The 26213-nt window shown below is 44.4% G+C and overlaps 1 protein-coding gene across 1 annotated transcript; it reads right to left on the bottom strand.

Moving 5' to 3' along the window:
• Window positions 1-1710: 1710 nt before the first annotated feature.
• LOC308153949 (alpha-1,3-mannosyl-glycoprotein 4-beta-N-acetylglucosaminyltransferase A-like) lies at window positions 1711-26213 on the bottom strand (the record flags this gene model as incomplete). Its single annotated transcript, XM_080527131.1, has 19 exons — window positions 1711-2094; window positions 2200-2298; window positions 2467-2757; window positions 2884-3033; window positions 3481-3711; window positions 6160-6272; window positions 15158-15233; window positions 16228-16306; window positions 18042-18235; window positions 19216-19323; window positions 19807-19937; window positions 20187-20301; window positions 20626-20701; window positions 20814-20927; window positions 21086-21132; window positions 21460-21593; window positions 21931-22071; window positions 25550-25720; window positions 26192-26213. The coding sequence occupies 19 exons, from the start codon at window positions 26211-26213 to the stop codon at window positions 1711-1713; spliced, it is 2676 nt and encodes an 891-aa protein (XP_080383257.1).

The raw sequence follows: 26213 nt of genomic DNA, 5'->3' as shown, positions 1-26213 counted from the left end.
CAAAATGCTTGCCACAGTCAGCAAAATGTTAACACATTACAATGAACACACCTAGCTTCATTCATTAAACATAACGACTAAAAATGTAAGACACTTGTTGCAAATGATTGTGGTGTGTGTGTGTTATAGTTCCATAAATAAAATAAAAAAACATCACACCCTGAATATTGTTTTCAGTGAGTATTGTTGTGTGTAATGGATCCTCTGTAGTGTTTGCATTGAGTTGTGATACAGTACAGTAGTGTACATGTGGGAATACATGTACCGTGTATGTGGTATAGTTCCATAAATAAATAAATATCACACCCTGAAGGCCTGAACATTGTTTTCAGTGAGTATTGTTGTGTGTAATGGATCCTCTGTAGTGTTTGCATTGAGTTGTGATACAGTACAGTAGTGTACATGTGGGAATACGGTACATGTGGGAAAACTAGGGTTAGGTGCTAGGGTGCAGGTTAGGGGTAGGGTTAGACATGCCAGCATGTACCAAGTCACCCAAGCACCTAACCCTAACCCTAGTTTTCCCACATGTACCGTAACATACATACTGTATTTTCTGTAGATTTACATACTGTTCATATGAAACACACACATCTATGAATGCCCAATACTCTACACAGTGATATATTCTGAGAACAGATACTGTAAGGTTTCTAAAAATTTGCTTTGGCAGTTGTGAAAAAACAACATTCTCACACACTGAACATTGTGTTTTCAGTTGTTTTGTTGTAGTCTGTAATGATGCTTATAGTGTTTACATTTTTGCAGGCTTTGAGCAGCTGTTTTGGTGTGAAAGTTTGGGTTTTGAAGAGAGAAGGTGTGGTTTTGCTTATGTCGTTTTAGAGAAGTGTGTTGTGTTTAGAGTTTTGCTAAATGTGTTTTAGCAATTGAGAAAAACTGTAATGTAAGGGTGGATTGGTCCATGGTGGACCTGTCCCTAATATTCAGGGGTTTTAACAGGGCACCTGCTCTATAGCCTGCTAGCTAGATGTTTGCACCTTTTGCCTGGAACTGGTTCTCTGAATGTCAGTTAGTGTGAGCTTCACCTAGTGGTAGGAATATGTTAGGCAGATTATTACAGGATTTATGTGTCAAATAAAACATAGTTGCATAAAACCTCAGTCCACCACAAGGACAAGGCTTCAGGGTTAAACTTAGGTAAGGGTCAGTAAAGTATCCAACTTAAGCATCTACCCACAAACATGCATAGACTGAAACGGTCTTCTGCATTGTTCATTGACAGGTTGTTGTTCAAAGCAGCGGTTCAGCCATTGGAACGTAGATTTAGCTGAATAAGTATACCTAACTAGTTAGAACTCATTTAGCAACATGCAGAAGATGGAGTGAAAAGGTATGCTGGTTCTGAAGCCAAGCATAAAGCCAAGACTGATGAAACCAGGTGGATATCATAAGGGGGTTAGACCCAAACCTCCCATTGTTTGGCAAATGTTAGCCAATATTTAAACAACTCAACCATGAATTACATTTTCTCCTGGCCCATAGACATTGAAGGTAAGGAACCATCCAAAGGCTCAATGTGTTCAGTAAAATATTTTATTCACAATAAATAAAACACCAGATACACTTCTGAGATCTCAGTTCCGTTCATCTAAAAAGAGAATGACGACAGTAATCAAGACAAACGTAAAGTTAATTTGAGAACTCAGGAATAAGATTACAAATTGACTTAAAAGTAGATAAAAACAGGCCTTACCCTCGTCGGACGCCCACTGTCAGGTTGCCCCCGGTCACCAACACTGTGAGGTTGTCCACCGACAGGTTGCTATTGGTCGTTGCAGTAGAGGGGGCCTCAACTTCAGCAGTCACGTTGGCCTCTTCCAAAGTCACGTTGGGCCCGTCATAAGTCACGTTGGGCCCGTCGTAAGTCACGTTGGGCCCGTCGTAAGTCACGTTGGGCCAGTCGTAAGTCACGTTGGGCCCGTCCAAAGTCACGTTGGGACCGTCCAAAGTCACGTTGGGAGTCTTGGGACCGTCCAAAGTCACGTTGGGACCGTCCAAAGTCACGTTGGGAGTCTTGGGACCGTCCAAAGTCACGTTGGGAGTCTTGGGACCGTCCAAAGTCACGTTGGGAGTCTTGGGACCGTCCAAAGTCACGTTGGGACCGTCCAAAGTCACGTTGGGACCGTCCAAAGTCACGTTGGGACCGTCCAAAGTCACGTTGGGACCGTCCAAAGTCACGTTGGGAGTCTTGGGACCGTCCAAAGTCACGTTGGGAGTCTTGGGACCGTCCAAAGTCACGTTGGGAGTCTTGGGACCGTCCAAAGTCACGTTGGGAGTCTTGGGACCGTCCAAAGTCACGTTGGGACCGTCCAAAGTCACGTTGGGACCGTCCAAAGTCACGTTGGGACCGTCCAAAGTCACGTTGGGCCCGTCCAAAGTCACGTTGGGACCGTCCAAAGTCACGTTGGGACCGTCCAAAGTCACGTTGGGACCGTCCAAAGTCACGTTGGGAGTCTTGGGACCGTCCAAAGTCACGTTGGGAGTCTTGGGACCGTCCAAAGTCACGTTGGGACCGTCCAAAGTCACGTTGGGAGTCTTGGGACCGTCCAAAGTCACGTTGGGAGTCTTGGGACCGTCCAAAGTCACGTTGGGAGTCTTGGGACCGTCCAAAGTCACGTTGGGACCGTCCAAAGTCACGTTGGGAGTCTTGGGACCGTCCAAAGTCACGTTGGGAGTCTTGGGACCGTCCAAAGTCACGTTGGGAGTCTTGGGACCGTCCAAAGTCACGTTGGGAGTCTTGGGACCGTCCAAAGTCACGTTGGGACCGTCCAAAGTCACGTTGGGACCGTCCAAAGTCACGTTGGGACCGTCCAAAGTCACGTTGGGCCCGTCCAAAGTCACGTTGGGACCGTCCAAAGTCACGTTGGGAGTCTTGGGACCGTCCAAAGTCACGTTGGGACCGTCCAAAGTCACGTTGGGAGTCTTGGGACCGTCCAAAGTCACGTTGGGAGTCTTGGGACCGTCCAAAGTCACGTTGGGAGTCTTGGGACCGTCCAAAGTCACGTTGGGAGTCTTGGGACCGTCCAAAGTCACGTTGGGACCGTCCAAAGTCACGTTGGGACCGTCCAAAGTCACGTTGGGACCGTCCAAAGTCACGTTGGGACCGTCCAAAGTCACGTTGGGACCGTCCAAAGTCACGTTGGGACCGTCCAAAGTCACGTTGGGACCGTCCAAAGTCACGTTGGGAGTCTTGGGACCGTCCAAAGTCACGTTGGGACCGTCCAAAGTCACGTTGGGAGTCTTGGGACCGTCCAAAGTCACGTTGGGAGTCTTGGGACCGTCCAAAGTCACGTTGGGACCGTCCAAAGTCACGTTGGGACCGTCCAAAGTCACGTTGGGACCGTCCAAAGTCACGTTGGGACCGTCCAAAGTCACGTTGGGACCGTCCAAAGTCACGTTGGGACCGTCCAAAGTCACGTTGGGACCGTCCAAAGTCACGTTGGGACCGTCCAAAGTCACGTTGGGAGTCTTGGGACCGTCCAAAGTCACGTTGGGAGTCTTGGGACCGTCCAAAGTCACGTTGGGACCGTCCAAAGTCACGTTGGGAGTCTTGGGACCGTCCAAAGTCACGTTGGGAGTCTTGGGACCGTCCAAAGTCACGTTGGGACCGTCCAAAGTCACGTTGGGAGTCTTGGGACCGTCCAAAGTCACGTTGGGAGTCTTGGGACCGTCCAAAGTCACGTTGGGAGTCTTGGGACCGTCCAAAGTCACGTTGGGACCGTCCAAAGTCACGTTGGGACCGTCCAAAGTCACGTTGGGCCCGTCCAAAGTCACGTTGGGACCGTCCAAAGTCACGTTGGGCCCGTCCAAAGTCACGTTGGGCCCGTCCAAAGTCACGTTGGGCCCGTCCACAGGCTGAAGCAGCTCTCCAGAGTCATCGTAAGAGAGTAGTGCTAGAACATATGGGGAACACAGCGCTCAGTGTCATCCAACAAGACTTCTAGAATCTAACAGCCATGTCACAAGTTAATTCACTTTACTGAATACCATTGAAACCAATCAAATCCTGCAGTCCTGAAAAGCAACACAGTTTGTAACAAGTGTTTTACTAATTAGGAAAAGTAAATTAAATCCACACTCCACAGTCAATCTAAGTCATGCCTGGACAGAATGTTGAACATGAGTCAATATTGTACTGCGTTTGGTTAGCCTACATTCCGATTGTTTAAACAATGCCAGTAGAAGTTCTACACATTATGGGTTATGCCGGGGTAAAACCGCTCATGACGCATATTGCTTCAGAATCTATGTACATATTGTATCCAAAAACAGCTTCAGGAATTGTGGCTTTAAGAACTCAAAATGTAACTAAAGCATCAGAGGATAACAAATACGTTCCTTACCTCTGAATGATCCCTCCCGAGGGATTTCATTTGGAAAAAAAGAGTTTCCGACAGGAGAACAAGACACTATGGGGAAATAGCGTAAGCAGAAGTTGATGTCACACACCTGACCAATCTCATCAAATAATAGCCTTCACATAAAAATGGAAATGTGTCAATGATTAAGTAACAAGACAGAAGTGCCATTTCACCCAAATGTAGCATGGAAAACCATCAAGTTTAATTATTACACACAAACCTGTGAGGATCCAGAAATTGAGCGCAAAGCTCAGCAATACCGTCACAGCATACATGATCCGACTTCTGCTCCTCAAGAGTGAATCCCTTCCCTGAGTCTGTGAGGTTTATAAAGGCTACATGCAGCCTGGCTCCCACACCTGAAGACTATCAAGTCCTAATTAACATCTAGCAGCTTGTTAGCGCTTCAGCCCATTACAACTAGTGATGGGGGAAACGAACACAATTGTGTTGGAAAAAGTGTCGATCTATCGATGCAGTCGATACAGCAGCTCCATAATGCCATCTGGTGGTCAGGTCATGGTATGGCGGCTGTATCGACTGATTCACAAGTCAAAATACAATAAGCCCACCGTCATCTGTGATGTCTAGTTCAATAAAGGTGCTGTGACAAACTGTGTCGATGTGTATGTGGCCATATATGTATGTGTGTGTCTAATATCTCCCTCCCAAATAAAGACCATTCATTCATTCATTCATTCAATATGCTGCTAACAGTGTAAATATGCTGCTAACAGTGCTAACAGTGCATCAAATCAAAGCAAGCCTGCCTATTTCATTGAAATATAAGTGAGCAAGCGGTACTGTTTTTCAAAGTAAAATAATACTGTTTAAATGTATAGCAGTTGACCTGTTGCTCAGTTGGTCTGTTATCCACAATCAAGGAATAGTCACTTTATTTACAGCCCGTTGTAGAACAATACATTCTTTTATGGAGTGATTGCTCTCTCCTAAGTGCAGTATTCCTCACTCCCCATAGTTCCTATAGAGACCAGAAGCACCAACAGTGGCATATAATATATTACAACTCTTTAAATACATAGGGTAGAACCGACGTGCTTCTCCGTCAAGAGTAATGTTGTCGGCTCTGTATAGTTCAGTCTGCCATTGTGTCGGCCTGTACAGGTCCGCCCATTGACTAAGTCCCAGGTTTAACATTGACCGACAATCAACATTTTCAAAGACCCACTCTCCTCCAAATACACATTATTAATCACAGTATGCAATCCCAAAGGAGGCTGATCCAATGTTCCTCTTGCTTGTAAATAACATCGTCTGTGTCTGTGTTCCCAGCAGCCGGTGATGAGGCACATGGAGAAAACGAATAACTCTCATTGTCCACTAGAGGGCGCTGCCTGTCCAAGTGTAGAGCGTCACAGGCGAGGGACTCTCTCCGGTTTCTCCTCTCTCCTCCCGTCATCAAAGTTTAATAAATATCTGACAGACAGGGACAAGCGTGAGCGTTAACCAAACATTAGCAGCTGTAAAAGTGTGTGTGTGTGCGTGCCATTTAAACCACAGTTAGTTAGTTGGGCGGGCGGGCTCTCACTTTAAACCCTAACAATGATGGAATCATAGGCAAAAACACATCACATCACATGCACAGACAGACAGACAGACAGACAGACAGACAGACAGACAGACAGACAGACAGACAGACAGACAGACACACAGACACACAGACACACACACACACACACACACACACACACACACACACACACACACACACACACACACACACACACACACACACACACACACACACACAGCTCACCTCGTTCAGGAGGACCCACACATCAGAGTTTGCGTGCACTGTCAGACGTATAGAGGAAAGCGGCTGCATCGCTGCATCGATCTGTCCCTCGGCCACACCGTTCTGAAAGGAGCCTACCTCGGCAGTCACAAGACACATTCAATCAGTCTGGGCCTGCGAGCATCGGAACGGTGATCTACCCTACTCCATTCGGTTGTTAAAGGTCTTTGCACACCAATGCGTGCGTTTACGCATGCATATTTTTAAATCCGTCATCCGAAAAAAACGTTACCGGAGTCCGTTGCGTTTTTTACGTTGCGTTACTCTCCTCTCCTCTCCTAACCCTTTCGCAATACGCAACATGGAGTCTTCAAGCAGTGAGGATGATTTTGTGCTCCTCACTTCTTGAAAATAGGAAAAGGAAAAGGAAATATTGGATCCACCCCATCCTCAGAACTCGTCGGCAGCAAGGGGAGTTTCACCTGCTAATAAATGCCCAAATGAATGTTATTGTTTAGTGATGCTGCCCAAATGAATGTTATTGTTTAGTGATGCTGCCCAAATGAAGGTTATTGTTTAGTGATGCTGCCCAAATGAATGTTATTGTTTAGTGATGCTGCCCAAATGAATGTTATTGTTTAGTGATGCTGCCCAAATGAATGTTATTGTTTAGTGCCGTACGCTTTCGTGGTATTATATTGTGTGAATTATCATCTGTATGTTGTTTTCTTTCACTCGACTAACCGCCGAGATAATACTTGAGACATGTACTTCTGGAAACTTTAATCCAACTGTCCTGCAGTTCTAATTTGACGATGTGTCCCAGTCTATACCATGGCGGAGTGGTCAATTGATTGATTGATTGAAAACTTTATTAGAAGGTTTGCAGAAGTAGGTACATGAAAGTACATATTACATACAAGGTCAATCTAAAAGGATAAAAACCCAAGAAAGCCACTGGCTTATTTCAATTGGGGTCCTTGATTTTCAATTCATCGTTACATGTAAGACAGACATAAGAAAATAACTAGTACTATCTACATGATAATACAGACAAATAACTATTACTATCTACAAGATAAACGTACATCCATCATGGGAAGAACAATACAACAAAACATAAAGTATGTACAGCGGGTAGGACAGGTGGGGACATACACCACAGGTGGGGGCGGGGGACAAAACACAAAGTATGTACAGTGGGTAGTTCGGGTCTTTTAATCTGATTTTTGTTTTAGAGGGTCCAGTTACGGATTGCAGCCTCCTGTAAATGTTTTTTGAGAGTGGTTTTGAAGGTGGGCAGTGTTTTGCACTCCTTTAAGATTATAGGAAGGGCGTTCCACATCTTTACTGCATAGTTTGCAAACGAGTTTAAACCCTTGTTTGTGGTGCAACGCGGTTGAACGTGGTTCGTGGAGCTTCCTCTGGTGTTGTATGTGTGGACGTTGTTCACTTTTTGGAAGTATGTTGACAGGTACTTGGGTGTCTTTGTGGTGTAGCGTATCTTGAAGACCAGGCCCAGTGCAAGCTGCTGCACTCTGTCAACTACTCGTAGCCAATCAAGGCTCAAAAAATGAGCAGCGGTTAGATGTGTCCTAGGGTTGAGGCCTAGCAGAAGCCTAACCAGTTTATTTTGGGCTGTCTGGAGTCTTGTTTTATGGGCCTTTGTGGTTCTATAGTACCATGATGTTACGGCATAGTCGAAGTGACATTGAATGAGAGCTCCTGATAGGGTCCTCAGTGTGTTTTTACTGACAAGTGAGGATATCCTGTACAAGAATCTAGTTTTATGGTTCACTTTTTTGATTACTTTTGCTGCCATTTTATCTCCGGAAAGATTTGCCTCTAAGATGGAGCCCAGGTATGTAATATCCTCTTTTCTTGTGATATTAATGTTACCCACTTTTATTTTAAAATTTTCAGCCTTTCTGAGTTTAGATGGGGATCCGTATAGGATGGTTTCAGTTTTACCTAGGTGTATTGATAGTTTATTGTCAGCTAGCCAGATGCAGATTCTACTCAGTTCAGTGCTTAGCGCTTTTTCCACCTGCAATATGTCCCTGTCAGAGACCAGCAGAGCCGAGTCATCCGCGAACAGGAACAAATTGCAATTACATGCTGATGACATGTCATTCACATATATTAGGAACAGTAAAGGTCCCAATATGCTTCCTTGTGGAACGCCGCAGGTCACTGGGAGGGGGGGGGACAGTGTTCCGTTCACACTAACCACCTGTTCCCTCCCCTCTAAGTAGGATTGCATCCAGCTCACCGATGTTCTATCGAACCCAATTGCTTTCAGTTTATCTAACAATATGTGGTGATCTACTGTGTCGAAGGCCTTCTGGAGGTCCAGCATGACCATGCCGCAGTACTTGCCCGAGTCCACCTCATGGTTGATGTGGTCGTTCAAATAGAGAAGGCATGTGTCAGTGGAATGGGATGTTCTGAATCCTGATTGAAATTCATACATCAGATTTTTTTCGGTAAGGTACCTATCGACCTGTTCATAAACTATTTTTTCCATAAGTTTCGAGATGGAATTGAGAATAGAAACAGGTCGGTAGTTGCCTGGGTCTAATTTGCTTCCTTTTTTATACAGTGGGGTTACCCTTGCTATTTTAAAGTCAAGGGGGACGTGTCCCTGTTTGATGGAGAGGTTTATTATGTGGGTGATGATTGGGGTAATGGAGGCAGCTGAGTCTTTTAGAAATCTGGCTGGAATATTGTCATGGCCCGTGGCCTTTTCTGAGTGTAGAGTGCCTAGCTTTTTAAACACCTCATCGTTTGACACCATGGAGAGTTTAAAATCATCATTGCGTACACCCAGTTTATTGTAGAACGCACGGATGTGCTCTACACCATAACGCCCTGAGTGGGGTGGTAGATTGTTAACTAATTTAGTGGCTATGGTTGTAAAGAAAGTGTTTAAGCACTTAGCCACATCCAGCTTGTCTGTAAGGAGAGAATCACCAGATTTTATGCTGATGTTTGTAGACCTGGTTTTGAGTTTTTGACTGCAACCTAGTTGGCTATTAAGTAGCTTCCAAAGGTCACGTGGTTTGTTTAAGTTTTCTTCAATTTTGTTATCGAGGTATTCTTTCTTAGCAGATTTGGTCATGGTAATTACCTGATTGCATAGTTTGTTGCATTGTTTTTAAATTTTCTCAAAGTGGGTTTTGTGATCTTCGTTTAAGTGTTTCACTAATTTTGATTTGCATTTTTGAACTTCAGAGCATTTTAGGTCTCTGACTTTCATAGCATTTAGAATGTCCGAATTCATCCATGGTTCCGATCGGGCTTTAACCCTGGTGGTTCTCATGGGGGCTATACTGTCAATAATATTTAGGAATTTGGTTTTGAAACCTAGCCATGCCTCTTCAACCTGTGTGCATTTTAGTTCATCTAACCAGTCTTGATTCTCCAGTTTATGGTTTAAGGCCTCACTAGAATAGGATTTAAGGGATCTAGTGGTTACAGTTTTATGACCGCCAGCCTTGGGTTTATGTTTTTTACGAGTGCAAAAGATCATGTAATGATCACTTAGCCCACATACAATAACCCCACTCTTGGAGATTTTGGACTCATCCGATGTTAGAATGAGATCTATGGTGGTTTGAGTAGAAATACACACCCTAGTGGGTTTGGTAATTTGTTGCCGGAGACCGTGTAATTCAGAAAACCTAGTGAAGGATTTGAAAACGGATGCTTCATTTCTGAGCATGTCCGTGTTCAAATCTCCAATAAGAATCTTTTCCACACAGTCAACGTCATCCAAGCACCCCTCAAGAATATCATAGAAATCATTCTGATTTATAATAGATATATATATATATATATATATATATATATATTTATAATAGAATATATATAATAATTTATAATAACAACTCTCAAAAGGCTTTTGACGGACGCGAAAAACGCAGAAAATCGAACCTGTTGCGTTTTTTTTTTGACGGGCGAATATTACGGATTGGTGTGCAAGCGTGGTTGACACAACATGAGTTCTAATTTATTTTTTTAACGGACGTAAAAAACGCATTGGTGTGCAAGGGCCTTAAGTCTGACGTTTAGTGACGTTTAGCAATTTCCGGGTCCAAATCAAAACTTCCCCGCACCAGAGTACCAGTGTACTAAAGCGGTAGAATGACAGTTCAATCGTTTTTCACAACATTTACAGACCAAAGGCGATTGGAGGAGATGAGAAAATTGTGTGAAGAGTGAAGATATACATTACAAAACTTACTAGGCGTTGTATGAGCCATCTTTCGGATGTTCAATATTCAATATCTCTTCACTCTAAATCTTATATCTTCACTCTTCAACCATCAATTTTCTCATCTCCTCCAATCGCCTTTGGTCCGTAAATGTTGTGATTGACAACCAGGCCAGCCAATCAGACATTTTAACACATTTAAGAACTGGCCAGCCAGCCAGCCAATCAGAATTCTGGCACATTTCTAGCAGGTGTTTGGAGAGAGAGAAGAATCAAATGTTGCCAGTCAAGCAAATGTTGACGATCAGCTGTGCTGCGTGCATTATCAACTTTAGCAGACATGCAAATAAACAACTTTTATTGAGTACAAAATGTATTTTCCTTTGTTCAAAATCGATTTTCCTTTGCGCAAAATGTATTTTCTTTTGCGCAAAATATTTTTTGCTAGAAATAATTTTGGCACATAATTAACTCCATATCGAAGCGGCAGGCGAGCGCTGATGGAAGAACCTGTGTTCACGCGAGCTGCAAGAACGTAGCAAGCAGTGTTGCCAGATTGGGCTACTTTTGGTCACACTGGACGGGTGGATTCGGCAGCTTTTAGACCGGTTGGGCTGGACATTGTCAATTCCGTCTGGCAACCGTGGTAGCAAAATATGTGCATACATTACAACATCGTATCTGGTAGCCTACTGGACTGGGTTGCACCAATATGGCGTAAGTCCAGTGGCGTAGCGGACGGGCCCGCAAGCGACGCACCGCGGGGGGGCCCCAGCCACTAGGGGGCCCCCTAACATTGGATACAAACTTTAAAAAAAAATGTATTAAAAAAAATATAAAACAAAGAAAATAAGTGGCCCGTCATTGTGTCAACCTTAATTTTAATATATAGGCCTATATTTAAAAATATATACATAGTTAGCCGTATCCAATAGCAACATGACTTTGACGTCACACGTAGGCAGCGAGACACAAGGAAAATGAGCAAGCGAAAATACCTCAGCGGTGCGCAAAAACTGGAACTTTCCTATAAAAAGGAACAAAATTCAGCGAAACTTCGAAAAATGTCATTTTCTTTTACCCAATGCAGCTTCTGAGACGCGGGTAGGGATGCGATTAGCACTGGGTCGGGGACAAACGTCGTTGATGCACCTGTTGCTAGCAGCACCACTGTGGAGGCCAGTGTTACTGCAGCTGGCATGGCGCAGGCTGACCCGGCTTCGGTGCACCTTGCTGCCTGATTGTCTGTCCCTGTGTCATTCACTCTCAACATGGATACAAGTACAATAAGCATTCTTTAGGTGGTGGTAGATTCTCTATTCGGACATTATAGCCGCTATAAGTGGGACTGTCGGTCCGATATTGTAAAAAAATCAAATAAAAAAATAATGTTTACGGAAGTACATGTCTCAAGTATTATCTCGGCGGTTAGTTGAGTGAAAGAAAAACAACATACAGATGATAATTCACACAATATAATACCACGAAAGCGTACAGCACTAAACAATAATATGGGCAGGGCAGCATCATACTCAAACTCAGGCAGAAGGGCAGGGTCCGGCCAGGTTCACAGTCACAGGCTGTCAGTGCATCATACAGGTACATAATTCAGCATGGTTAGGCTATACAGTATATAGCTGTTTCTTTTTCTATTCTACTATTCTATTCTACTTCTGCTGTCTGCGTCTCCCTGGGTATTCCTAGACCAGATGGCAAACATTAAAGAAATGCCACAATATACCAGGACGTAAGAAACGAGATGTCCAACAAAGGATTTGACTAACCCTGGCCAATTTTGCGCAACAAGTAGACTCTGATGCAGCGGCGACAGGGTTGCCAGATGGGCTGGTTTTTGGTGGATTTAGACGTTTTTAGATTGGTTAGGTTGGAAATTCTCAATCCCATCTGGCAAACCTTAGCGGAGAGTCTACAGATTGTATGTTTACAGATATCGCGCTGCTGTGCACACCACACTTTGTTAAAAGAAATAAAGCTTGTACTTTTCTACTTATAATACATTCTACTGATGTAGTCTACCATTTGGTTTTAGTTATAGGCTATTGCTCTCACTTGTTTGTACCTTTTGCTAAGTCAAGCATTTAGAATGTAGAGTGCATATTGCGAAATTTCGCAACGTCAATAACGCATCGGACTCTAAAAAAACGCAAAACATTTTTAACCTCCGTTGCGAAAGGGCCCCCGCCGCCACCTTGCGGGGGGGCCTCGGGATTTTGCGGTACGCCACTGCGTAAGTCATTACTAAATGCAGGCATTTAGTAGTTACTAAACCCCTAGTTGTTACTAGCTAGTTTCAAACTAGTTGTTTACTAATTTCGGTTGCACCACGCCAATCTTTTGCCAATCTTAGCTAGTAAATACTCAGTTTTGGTAACTGTTTTTTGTTTCTCTACTGTAACATAACCAGGTACATTAATAATAATAATAATTATTAATAATTACAATTTACAATACAAATACAACAATTGGGGGTCCCTCAAAAAAATTTCACAAAATCACCCACCAAGCCCTCATTCTGACCCAGGAAAACCCCTGGTATGTACTGTATAACATGATAGCCATCTATGAGCAATGCACTGTATATAAGACGATGACCACGGGTCTTTCTGCTGCTGACCAAGGGGCTGAGTCCTGTTGATGGGGCCAATTTTTCTTTTAGAGTCTGTAGCAGGGTTTCCGTTAGAAAAATTTGCCGTCGGACATCGTGTCCGGGACGAATTCGATTTACCGGACAAACGTGATATATTCCGGTCATCATATTAAAATATAATAAAAAAATTTTTTTTCAAAATCATATTTCTTTTTTTCAAATCTAATATAGCTGTTTGTCGCGGTGATTACTGTTGTGTAGCGGCCTATATATGCCATTTAATGTCTATTTCTCATCCGATACGATTAGATGCGAGCTATATAATATATAATAATATAACATGATTTGACGCATGCGCGCTATGCCATGCGTCAAATCCAGCGCTGAACGGGCGCCTCACTGGGAACTGAACAGACAGCATCGATCAATGAACGGACTCCACATTACGTTAACTGAAGTTTGTTAAATTGTTTGGGATTAATGTGAGTTTTCTATTTTCTCTTTCCAGTTTTACCCTTTTTTTTAAATCAATAAAACAACGTCATTTCTATAACCAGGTCTCGCTGGTTGGGAAGGCATTTCGTTTAGCTCGGGAGTATGACAATGGGGAGAACATAACTGTTTATTGAGAAACAATTGATAGGCAGTCTGGGATACGTATATAAAGAAATACCACAATGTCTAGATGTATAACATTTTATTGAACAGTAACAGTGCAAGCATGTAGGCTTCTGGCGTGACACGGCTAGCCTAATTTCCGTTCATATGCCTTTTATCAGATAAAATAAAATAGAATAAAACTCTTTGAAAATAAATAGGCTTTAAATTAACTTGCAATGCGTATAGGCTAATTTCCGTTCGATGTTACAGCCTAGGGCTAGGCTATGCCTTTTCTCAGATAGATAGGGGATAGCCCTGTAAGCTCATACGGGTCTGTATGTCGTCCTGAAGACCGGCTGTTAGATCATATCGCTGAAGTTTGTCTCCATCTTAGTGTAAATGTTGTCCGTTTTGTTTGTTATCCTTGTTATTGTGCGATAAAGTTAAAGCGCTCCGCTTCGGGACACCATTTTCAGCTGAGCACCAAACACACACACACTCGTGTAACACTGCCCGAGAGAGAAGGACCCGCCCCCTTTAGTTAGCCTATAGCCTATAGGCTAACTAAAGGGGGCGGGTCCTTCTCTCTCGGGCAGTGTTCTGTGTGTGTGTTTGGTGCTCAGCTGAAAATGGTTAGAGGGAATTATTTTCACCGGACATTTATGTCCGACGAGTTTTCAACTTGTCGGACTTCCACTAATTTTACCGGACAAAGACCGGGAATTACCGGTTAACGGAAACCCTGGTCTGTAGGCTACTGTATTTGTTTATTAAGATTTCATAAATATGATATATTGTCTGATTTTTTTTCTTGTTTTATAAAATGTTAATTATTTTCATTTTTTGTGCTGGTTTATTATGAACAACATGTAAAATTGCAGGAAACTAGCACAAATAATTGGATGGGAGACGCTGCCAAAACGTGCACAGTTTTGGGTCGCTCCACCGCCAAAAAATCTCGATCCAAACTTTTGGTGAAACTTGGCAGCCCTGGTAATGATGTTAAACCAGATTAGATAAACTAATCCTGATGCTACCTTGGTAGGCCTCGGCCTCCTCTCTCTCTCTCTCTCTCTCTCTCTCTCTCTCTCTCTCTCTCTCTCTCTCTCTCTCTCTCTCTCTCTCTCTCTCTCTCTCTCTCTCTCTCTCTCTCTCTCTCTCTCTCTCTCTCTCTCTCTCTCTCTCTCTCTCTCTCTCTCTCTCTCTCTCTCTCTCTCTCTCTCTCTCTCTTTTATTGAGGTTATCAGAAAGTGCTGCTATCTTATCGGTCACTCTGTCTTATTATCTGCCTATGACTACCAAGGAAACACGGGAGGCGGAGGCAAAGGTAGAGTTATACACACCAACTCAACCCGTTTCTCCCTCCCTCCTCCCAGGACCGAGAGTCCAATAGCAGTCCTGAGTTGTGTTTAGGAGGGTGCAACAACAACATCCTGAACAATGCCTGCGGCATTTCTCTCACTGATCCAAGTCACGTTACAATCGGGTGGACGGAGAGGAGGACGCATGTTCAAAGTACCCAAACAGGGTCTTAGGACATATATTTACCAGAGGCGAGAGGCAAACAAGGGTAGTAAACATCTGAATGAATGTACCGATTACAATGAATCCTCCCTCGGAAGCTTCATAACGTGGTGATTGGCCACCGACTAGGCCGTCTCTCACAGCACCCTGTGAGAGAGATTACAATAGATTAGATTAGATTAGATTTTGTTGTCATTGCAGAGTACAAGTAGCAGACAACGAAATGCAGTTTAGCACCTAACCAGAAGTGCAAATAGTGATATAAAACATGATAGTGATGGGTACATTATAGCAAGTACAGTAGATAGAGGTATATACAAGAGATGGATAGCAGTAAGCTATGTACAGTTAAGGTATCTATAGTACGGTGTATACAAATAAATTAAACATTAAAGTTAATTCAAGAGAGACACAATTTTTAACATAGTTACAATGTAAGTTTATCCCCTTAATTTCGATCCCTATAACGTTTAACTACTATCTACTAGTCTTGTGTAAAAGACAAATATTAACCATGACCATAGCTCTCTTACTGTGAAATCCATTGAATCATGGAACCACTATCAAATGATCTCAAAGATCAAAGTAATGCAATGATTAGAGTTTTTTTGTCTCCACACAACCACCCTATTGTGGATCGTTTTTGTTCATACAACATAATTCTATACATGTCAGAAGATATTGGCATATTATAGTTTTATGAAAAACAGCTGCTACAGTAGCGTAGCACACAGCCACATGGCCTCTTCTCCCCTTGAGTGTGATGGTGTCGGCACACACACACACACACACACACACACACACACACACACACACACACACACACACACACACACACACACACACCTAGCAGGATAACATGTCGTGGTGGGAGTTTCCTGTCACCCTGTTACTCAGGCCCATGGCCCAGACACTTGAGAAGGAAATCAGCCGCCAAGACAAGCTCAATGATACTCCCGTAACCAGAGACCACACACACACACACACACACACACACACACACACACACACACACACACACATACTGTAGGTGGAAACGGGGGGTTCCAGGAGTGCACGCATGCAGACAGACACAAAGACACAGACACAGACATAGACACACACACGGTTGGCAGGTAAGGGTGACCTCCTTGGCACTCACGTTACTAGGGAGCACCTCGACGGTGGTGTTGTAAAACTTGTCCCCATGGGTCTCCATGTTCCCACTACGAAACAGGTACCTGCAGAGAGAGGAACAGAGCAGCTAGTGTCAGCAACTGTCATCTCAACGGCTGGGCTACTACGTGTGTGTGTGTGTGTGTGTGTGAGAGTGTGTGAGAGTGTGTGCAGCACTGGTCTGTGATACATACAAGTCATACATCCTTTAACACAACAATACCAGTTCATAATACAAGTAAGAAATGAGTCAACTAAAATAATACCATAAACTCACAGTCATGGTAGTGGCTCAGGAGGAGTTAGAGATAAGACCACTTTTTTTTTAACCCCTTTGAAACTGAAGGACTTTCCATTGTGCTTAATCTCTGGGTACGGATCACATGACTAAGGACTTGGTCCAAGGGCAGTGCCCAGGCAAACTGCCTATTGTGAGGTGTCGCTGTGTTGAACGGTAGCATAGGATTAGAGTTGAAGTATGGCAAACATGCTCAAGACTCCCATTGTGTGAACAAGTGCTCAAGACTCCCATTGTGTGAACAAGTGTGACAAGTGAGCGAGACGAGCACACAGACACCAAACCACATCCTGTTCCCCAGCCCTGTCCAGGGGGCTCTCAGAGCTCTGAAGGTTAAAAATTTAACTGAGGTTAACTGAGGCGTTCACTCGTGTACATATTGGTTTTACCATTCAGAAATGACAACAGTTTTTTTATGCATAGTCCACCCTGTTTCAGGGTACCCAAAAGTAATGGGACAGTTTGATCAAAATGTCCAAGTTAAGCACTCGTTTTTTTAGCATTTTGGTCGTCAATCCAATAACTATGCAAACTATTTTCTGGCACTCGAGCAGAATACATTCTTCCTGCTGCCATAAGCAGTTAAAATCATCAAGTTAGCAGGTTATTTTGCCAGTTATACATGCCCAAACCTAACACACCCGGCACCATGTTACACAGATGAGGTGGTATGCTGTATAGGTTGTTTGGCAGATTCTTTCTCCAAACTTTCCTTTTGTGATCACTCTGGTACATGAGATTCATCTTATCTGTCCACAAGACCTTTTTCCAGACCTCTGCACGCTTTTTAGGTACTTAAAAAAAAAAAAAAAACTGTAACCATGGTGGTTTTGACGTGCAGCGTCAGTAGTTTGGCTGGTGACGTATTTTGCGGATGGTATTGTCTGACACATTCACGCCTACATCCTGGACACTGTCCCCGATCTGTGGGACAGTTGTTTTGGGGGTTTTCTCTGAATCATAGTGAGCATTTTTCGGTCATCCACTGCAAGTCTTCCCAAGCCTACCAGCCCGTTTGGAATTGTTGAGCTCACCAGTGCTTTTCTTCTATTTAACGATGTTCAAAACTCTTGATTTTGGCAAGCCTGCTTTCTGATAAAAGCATGTTTGCTGATGTTTGCTTGTTCTGCCTAAGAATGGCTTCATTTGACGCCTCTTCGGTCCTCATGTTGACAGACACCAGTCATTTCTGATGTACACAAATATAATCAAATAAAAGCTGAGAATGTCGGCTGTAACCTAATAGTATTTTTTGTTTGATATAATATCCAAACTTTTGGAGTGTAGAGACAAAAGAAGAACAAACCCTCTCTCAACAAAAACTCTCACTTTCAAATCTGTATCTAGCTGTGTGACAACGCCTGATGAGAGACCATTTCTGAGTGTGAGTGGGTTTATGTGTTTGTTTATGTCTATATATATAGTGTGTGTGTGTGTGTGTGTGTGTGTGTGTGTGTGTGTGTGTGTGTGTGTGTGTGTGTGTGCGTGCCCTGTTCACTGACCCGGCGACTGTGACTGGATTAGGGAAGTGGATGAGGATGTAGTCCCCTGCGGTGGGGGTGAGACCCCAGAAGAAGTCCAGGCTCTTGTAGGCCCTCTCCAGGCTGTGCCCCTGGTAGTGCTTCATGCTGCTGCTCAGCTCTGCTGGAGGGTTAGTGTGGCCCGAGAACAGAGGCTGCTTCCCAAAGTCCTTGTCCTGGAGAAACCAGACAGACAGACAGACAGTCAGACAGACAGACAGACAGACAGGCAGACAGACAGGCAGACAGACAGACAAGCAGACAGACAGGCAGACAGGCAGACAGGCAGACAGACAGACAGACAGGCAGACAGGCAGACAAGCAGACAGACAGACAGACAGACAGACAGGCAGACAGTCAGACAGACAGAAAGACAGTCAGACAGGCAGACAGACAGACAAGCAGACAGACAAGCAGACAGACAGACAGACAGGCAGACAGACAGACAGACACAGACAGACAGACAGTCAGACAGACAGACAGACAGACAGACAAGCAGACAGTCAGACACAGACAGACAGACAGTCAGACACAGACAGACAGACAGACAGACACACACAGACAGACAGACAGACAGACAGTCCCAAAGTCCTTATCCTGGAGAAACCAGACAGTCAGACAGACAGACAAGCAGACAGACAGACAACTAGACAGACAGACAGTCAGACAGACAAGCAGACAGACAGACAAGCAGACAGACAGACAAGCAGACAAGCAGACAGTCAGACAGACAGCAAGCAGACAGACAAGCAGACAGACAGACAAGCAGACAGACAGACAGACAAGCAGACAGGCAGACAGACAGGCAGGCAGACAGACAAGCAGGCAGGCAGGCAGGCAGGCAGGCAGGCAGGCAGGCAGACAGGCAGACAAGCAGACAGACAAGCAGACAGGCAGGCAGACAGACAGGCAGACAAGCAGACAGGCAGGCAGACAGACAGACAGGCAGGCAGGCAGGCAGACAGGCAGACAGACAAACAGACAGGCAGGCAGACAAACAGGCAGACAAACAGGCAGACAGGCAGTCCTAAAACATACACATCTGACTAAAACTGCCATTAAAGCAAAGGCAATAGATAGAGAGGGGTCAAGACAAAGAGACAGATAGATAGTGGAGGACAGAGGGGGGGAGAGGAAGAGGGAGAGAGAGTCTCACTTTCAGATGCTGTACTTTCCCAGAGAGAGAGGAGTGTAGGCCCACGTGTTGAAACAGGGAGGGCTGGTACCTCCGTTTGAGAAGGGCTTTCTGCTGACTGCAGTGTGTCTGTATGGGACATACCACCAGAGATGTCACACAAAGAAGCATAAATACGTCTTCAATTTCATTCATATACAGTATGTAATTAACCTGTGAGTAAAGGAAAATGTCTTTGCAAATAATGTGCGTTCTACCACCCAGTATCCTTACATTTTCATCACATCAGGATAAGCTAATATAAAGCTATTTTGCCTTTTTTCTGTGTAGGAAGCAGGCTAATTAACAAGCGGCCAACTAGTGGTCGTTGTGTGTAAGTAGCAGCTTGAGCATTGTAAAGAGGCGGCTCTTTTAGTAGGTAAAAAGGCACGGCTGTTCTAGTGTTAAACATAAATACTGTGCACGTGTCTCCCATTGTGTTATGTCACATAAGAACATGGGAGACACGTGCACAGTATTTATGTTTAACACTAGAACAGCCGTGCCTTTTGTGTTTGTGTGTTTGTCTTTCAACAATGACAGGTGTTCTAGTCTTATTAAACACAGTCTCACCGCGTCCTTCTCCGGGTTACACGCCTTTACCCAAAGGATGTGGTCTAAGAGCCAATCAACAGGCTTGTCTTTGTGGAACATCAGGAAGAACTCTGCTATCATTGGTAGGTCCTGGGTGCGGAACATCTTGCCTGGTAAAAAAGCCACACAAACGCAAACATGTTTACACACAGACCGACACACACATTACACGCAGGCGAGAAAAAAAAACGGACAGGCTCCTCACAAATGTCTCCTCAACGGAGACAAAACTGCTTTGAAACGTAGGATTAAGTGGTAGGCTGCAAACAAGGGTCAGTACTTCCACAGTACCCGTCACCATTACGGCGTTGACGGATATGTACTGTACCCCACCCACATAGGAGAGCATATAGACTCACCGATGAATCCTAGCTGAGAGAACTCCAGGAACAACCAATCGGTTGAGGTCAGTTGTGTGACATACGCTTTCATGGTCTTCGAGTAGCCCGGCTTCGCCACGATGTCATCCTCTAACTAACAAAACACAGAGGAGGGGACGAGATAAATGCACAATGTCTCCCTAATTGGCCTGGTTAAATAGTGAAGTGAAGTGAAGTGAAACTTTATTTATATAGCGCCTTTCGTACATGAATGCAACTCAAAGCACTTTACAATAGAAACAATTGTAAAAAAAAAGAAAAAAGATATAGATTAAAATAAATACAATATCAAAAGGAATTGCTCAGGATGCTGACTGGCCCAGACAGAGACATTCAGACAGGCAAACAGTCCTGCAGACAGACAGACAGACAAACAGACCAATCCAGAGCGTGACCTCTGACCTCTGACCCTAGCTACCTGTACGTAGTAGTCGCCCTTGCCCTGAGCGTAGAGCATCAGGAAGCTGTAGTCCAAGTTCTGCTTTGTTCGCCACCTAAGGACAACCACAACATAAATCAGACTGCAGGTTCAGGTTCAGGTTCAGGTTCAGGTGTGTGTGTGTGTGTGTGTGTGTGTGTGTGTGTGTGTGTGTGTGTGTGTCTCACTTGACTCTTTCCTTGGAGTCGCCAAAGGTCTCTCTGAGGCGGCTGAAGTTGGGGTAGAAGTACTGAGAGCAGGACATCACCTCCAACAGGCCTGACGACACATCCTTGGGGAAACTACCGCACACAACAACAGCAACAACTATAAAACACAGCCAATACAGTCAAAAGACAGCCACACACAACTACAGTATAAAACACAGCTTGGGGCAAGACAAAATCCCCTTGAAGATATTGAAACTAGCTGGGGTGTAAACATTAAAAGGAGTACTCACTTCTTCTGTATGATTTCTGCTACACTGTTTATGTATTCAACATCCGTCTAAAAAAAAGAAAAGAAAAAGAAAGGAAAGAAAAAGTGAAAAGAGAAGAGGGAATGAAAGAAGGGGAAATCCCAGGAGAAACAATGCAGCGAAACTAAAACAGATATGTTTGATTTGGAGGGATGTTTTCACACCATGTGCTGGAGGTGTGAAGCGGACATCTAACAGATAGTTCCTGTTCTTGCAACAGGTCAAACAGGTTGCTTTCATGGAAATCATCCTCATCTAAGGTCCTGCAATAACAATAGCTTAGCGTTTCATCAACTCAACAGCGTCAAGCCTTTGTGCACCTTATAGGCGGAGGGAGGGGTTTCGGAGCTGGTTACCTCGGCGACGAAGACGACGATGACGGTGTCGTTCTTTTCGGAGGGTGTAAGGTTGACGAGGAGTGAGCTGAGGGTGTTCACCAGGTAGCTCTCCTTCGGTCTCTTCACCGTGGGGATGCCCAGGACAAGAGACACTAGCAGAGGAACCACAGGGCAACACACACACACACACACACACACACACACACACACACGATCAATACAGTCTTATCTGCTTCAGATAACACATTTCCATCGTATCTTTTTTACAACAATAGCTAATGGTTGCCCGGTTACCATCGTCATCGTCGTCATGAGTAATATTTCCAGTGGGAGGACGAGATTGCTTAAAGATATTTCCACGCCCTTGTCACGCTCTCACAAAAGACTCAAATATGCACCGTCACTGCTGGTATGCCAAGATACGTACATGCCAAGATACACGCCAAGATACACCTGATTCACACCCAGAGAAACTGGTTTGCTCCCCACCTCCGGTGCGTCCTTGACCCAGCACCACATTGGGGTTCAGGCTGTCGGGGTGCTGCCTCAGGTGGGGCAGGTAGAGGTAGGCGTTGGGCTGCAAGGAGAGCAGGCCTGTGCTGGGACGCCTCTGCCTAAGGCCCGCTGCATCTAGTCACCATGAACCATAAAACACCAGACAAAACAACAGTCAGTTATATAACCCATGTATTTTTTTTATGGAAGCAATAATTCTCAGACAACACAGACAGTTGTCTGTGTTGTCTGAGAATTATTGCCGTCTGAAAATTATTGCCATGTTTTATACTGTAGTTGTTTGTGGCTGTCTTCAATCAGTTTAGATAATATAAGTGTCAGACAATGTGCCACTTCTCCCCGAAAATTGTTGCAATTACATAATGCTTTGGTATTCACCTGTTTATTTCTTTTGTTTGCATTGGAACGAAAAAAAAAAAAAGCCAAATCGGATATCATTCCACACAGGAATTGCCAAAAAATGGACTGGACAAAATGATTGTAAGTAACTACATTTTTGTTCGCACACCCTTTGGAAAAAAATAACTGAAATCAATCGCTTCCTGTTACTATGACTTACACATCTCTACTGGAGTTTTGGACCATTCTTCTTTTGCCAATTGCTCCAAGTCGCTCACATTTGAAGGGTGCCTTCTCTCAGCTGCTGTTTTGAGATCGCTCCACAGGTGTTCTGTGGGATTTAGATCTAGACTTATTGCTGGCCACTTCAGAAGTCTCCAACGCTTTGTCTTAAACCATTTCTCTGTGCTTTTTGAAGTGTGCTTTGGGTCATTGTCCTGCTGTATGACCCATGACCACTGACGGAGACCCAGCTTTCTGACAGTGGGCCCTACATTGCTCCCCAAATTCTTTGGTAGTCTTCAGATTTCATGATACCATGCACACAGTCAAGGTATCCGGTGCCAGAAGCAGCAAAGCAACCCCAAAACATCTGTGAACCTCCACCATGTTTGACTGTAGGGGCCGTGTACCTTTCTTTGAAGGCCTCATTTCATTTTCTGTAAACACTACAATGATGTGCTTTACCAAAAAGCTCTATTCTGGTCTCCCAGAATGGTTTTGGCTTCCCCAGGTAACTCCAGTCTGGCTTTTTTATGTCTGTGTGTCAGCAGTGGGGTCCTCCTGGGTCTCCTCTCCTACCATAGCGTCCCATTTCATTCAGATTGTGACGGATTGTGCGAGCTGACACTGTTGTATCCTGTGTCTGCAGGTCAGCTTGAAGTTGTTTGGAAGTTCATTGAGTTTTTTATCCAGCATTCCAACAATCCTTTGTTACAATCTTGTTTTTCTCTTCCATCCACATCCAGGGAGGTTAGCTACAGGTTAGCCACAGGTTAGCTACAGTGGTGGTTAGCTACAGCGCCATGGCCTGTAAAACCTCTAGATGACATTGCTCACAATGGAGACAGGAACATTAACATTTCTTGTAGCCTTGAGATTGTTTCCACAATAATTCATTCTTAGACAATTCTTTGCTCTTCTTTCTTTCCTCCATGCTCAGTGTGGTACACAGACACACAACACACACAAAGTCGAGTCGACCTTTCTCAATTTTAAATGGTTGTAAGTGCGTGTAAGTATATTGCCAGCACCTCTAACTCACTACAGGTGAGTTTAAATACAAATTAAAGGAGCATTACATGCTTGAATTCCAATTATTTCTTACAATAATTCAAATATTTATTTTGTCCAGTCCATTTTTTTGTGTTTTTTTCCTGTGAATACCAAAGCATTTGTAATCGTTCTGGGAGAAGTGGTGCAGCCTCTGCCATCCACACAGCCCCACCCAGTGAGTACATTCCCCATACATTCTAATCTAATCCACCTAGACTCTGTTGTTGTGGCTCCTGCTGGGCGGGTTAGTCAGGGTTAGGGTTGGGGGGGGGGGGGGGGTAGATAAAGGGACAGTCATAATGCAGTCCAACCTGTAGAGTATGTGGTGGAACTCTGTTGCTGTGGCTCCTGCTGGTCGGGTTGCTCAGGTTTAAGGTCTTGGTTTAAGGTCTTTAAGGTTTAAGGCCACACTTTTTTGCATGCGTATTTTTAAATCCGTCATCCGAAAAAAAACTTTACGCACAGAGACCTTTGCACACTGACCTCTGACGCGTTTATTTGTTAGAGTCCGATGAGTTTATTTGTTATATTGACGTTGCAAAATTTTGCAATATGCACTCTACATTCTCAATGCTTGATTTAGCAAAAGGTACAAACAAGTGAGGGCAATATAACTAAAACCAAATGGTAGACCACATCAGTAGAATGTATTATAAGTAGAAAAGTACAATAAAGCTTTATTTCTTTTAACAAAGTGTGCTGTGAATCTCCAGCAGTGCGATATCTGTAAACATACAATCTGTAGACTCTCCGCTCAGGGTTGCCAGATGGGATTGACAATTTCCAGCCTAACCAGTCTAAAAAAACGCTAAATCCACTAAAAACCAGCCCATCTGGCAACCCTGTCTCCGCTGCTTCAGAGTCTTCCACTTGTTGCGCAAAATGGGCCAGGGTTTGTCACATCCTTTGTTGGACATCTCGTTTCTTAACTCCTGGTATATTGTGGCATTTCTTTACTGTTTGCCATCTAAGATGTTAGCAAACATGTTTTCATCACGCGTAAGGGAATGCTCAGGGAGACGCAGAAGTAGAATAGAAAAAGAAACAGCTATAACCATGCTGAATTGTTAAGAGTTAGGGTTAGGGGGGGGGGGGGGGGGGGGGAGTAGATAACAGTCTAACCTGTAGAGTTTGTGGTGGAGGAGGGTTAGGGGGGGTTAAGGGGGGGGGGGGGGGGGTTGGGGGGGAGGGAGTACATAAAGTGACAGTCCAACCTGTAGAGTTAGGGTTAGGGGGGAGGGAGTAGATAAAGCAGGGGTGCAAACTGGTGATGGTCCAAAAAAGTGACACATTTTTTTTGTTTGCGGCTAACCTTGGAGGGGGGATAGCGCTAGCACTAATGGTGTTATATAGATACCGCTAGCACTAACGGTGGTCTAACAATTATGCATGTGTAAGTAGGGGCAGCCCTGACCTTAACACCTGCAGAATTACTTCGAAAACAGTTTACTGTGACTGTGTTCTCCACGCTGTCTGGAACTGTACCTAGCTGCCTGAAGCTAAAAGTTATTTCAACAGCAGCAGAAAATTGTTGATGTGTTGAATAGCCTACTTATTTCCCACACTGTGTGTGTATGTGTATTATAGATATGGCATTTTAAGTAGCTGATCTGATCTATCTCTACTTATTGAAGAGTGTTGCAATATTTGGAGTGATTGCAATTACTATTTACTGAGTAAAGCATTTGTTATTATTTCATCAAACCACATGTAGCTCCGAATCAGAAAGGCATGGTGTGCAAGTATTGTACACCAGACAGGGAGATTAGTTAGCTCGCGCATTATGTGACTTGGATGAGACCCCCCCTCACTCAAAATATTCTTTTTGCAGATCTACACAATTCACATGGATGACATATTTTGAGATTAAAAACAGCTAATTTAGCAGAAAGGTGACAAGTTTGCACCCCTGTAAAGTGACAGTCCAACCTGTAGAGTTAGGGTTGGGGGGGGGGAGTAGATAAAGGGACAGTCCCACCTGTAGAGTTGGTGGAGGAGGAGGTGTTGCTGTGGCTCCTGCTGGTCAGGTTGCTCATCTGCTCCAGGACCAGAACCAGGCTGCTCAGCTCCCGGGACACGCGCTCCCCCCGCGCCTCCGCCACCAGCAGCCTCTCGTACAGAGCCCCCACTCCAGGCCCCACTCCCACATCTACACACACACACACACACACACACACACACACACACACACACACACACACACACACACACACACACACACACACACACACACAGATTGCCGCCCACTCACGCACACACACACACGCACACATATAATGGAGAGGGGGGGAGAGCAGACCATTATACAGTTAGTCAGATGACCTATGACATAATTGAAGATACAACACACAACACATGTGTAGTCCTGGTTGAGTGGTGGGGTCCTGAGTGAGACACATCTTCTCACCGTAGAGGCCAACCACACTACCATAGGGTAAGCACCACGCAGGGGAAATTCATTGTCAGCAAAAAGGTAACCCTCCCTTTCCCGTGTGGCCACCGAGATTTCCATGACAACCCCCTTAATACCCTGTAGTTCAGAGAACAAGCCCCGTGTTTTTTGTTGCTGGGTTACACGTCCTAGGCAAGCTGGGGGCATTGGAATGGTGTGTGTGTGTACTTTCCCAGAAGACTATAGTCAT

This window comes from Nansenia antarctica (genome assembly GCF_963989245.1).
Source record: "Nansenia antarctica genome assembly, chromosome: 3".
NCBI lineage: Eukaryota > Metazoa > Chordata > Actinopteri > Argentiniformes > Microstomatidae > Nansenia > Nansenia antarctica.
The sequence above is the reverse complement of the archived record's forward strand: the minus strand, read 5'-3'. Positions and strand labels throughout refer to the sequence as shown.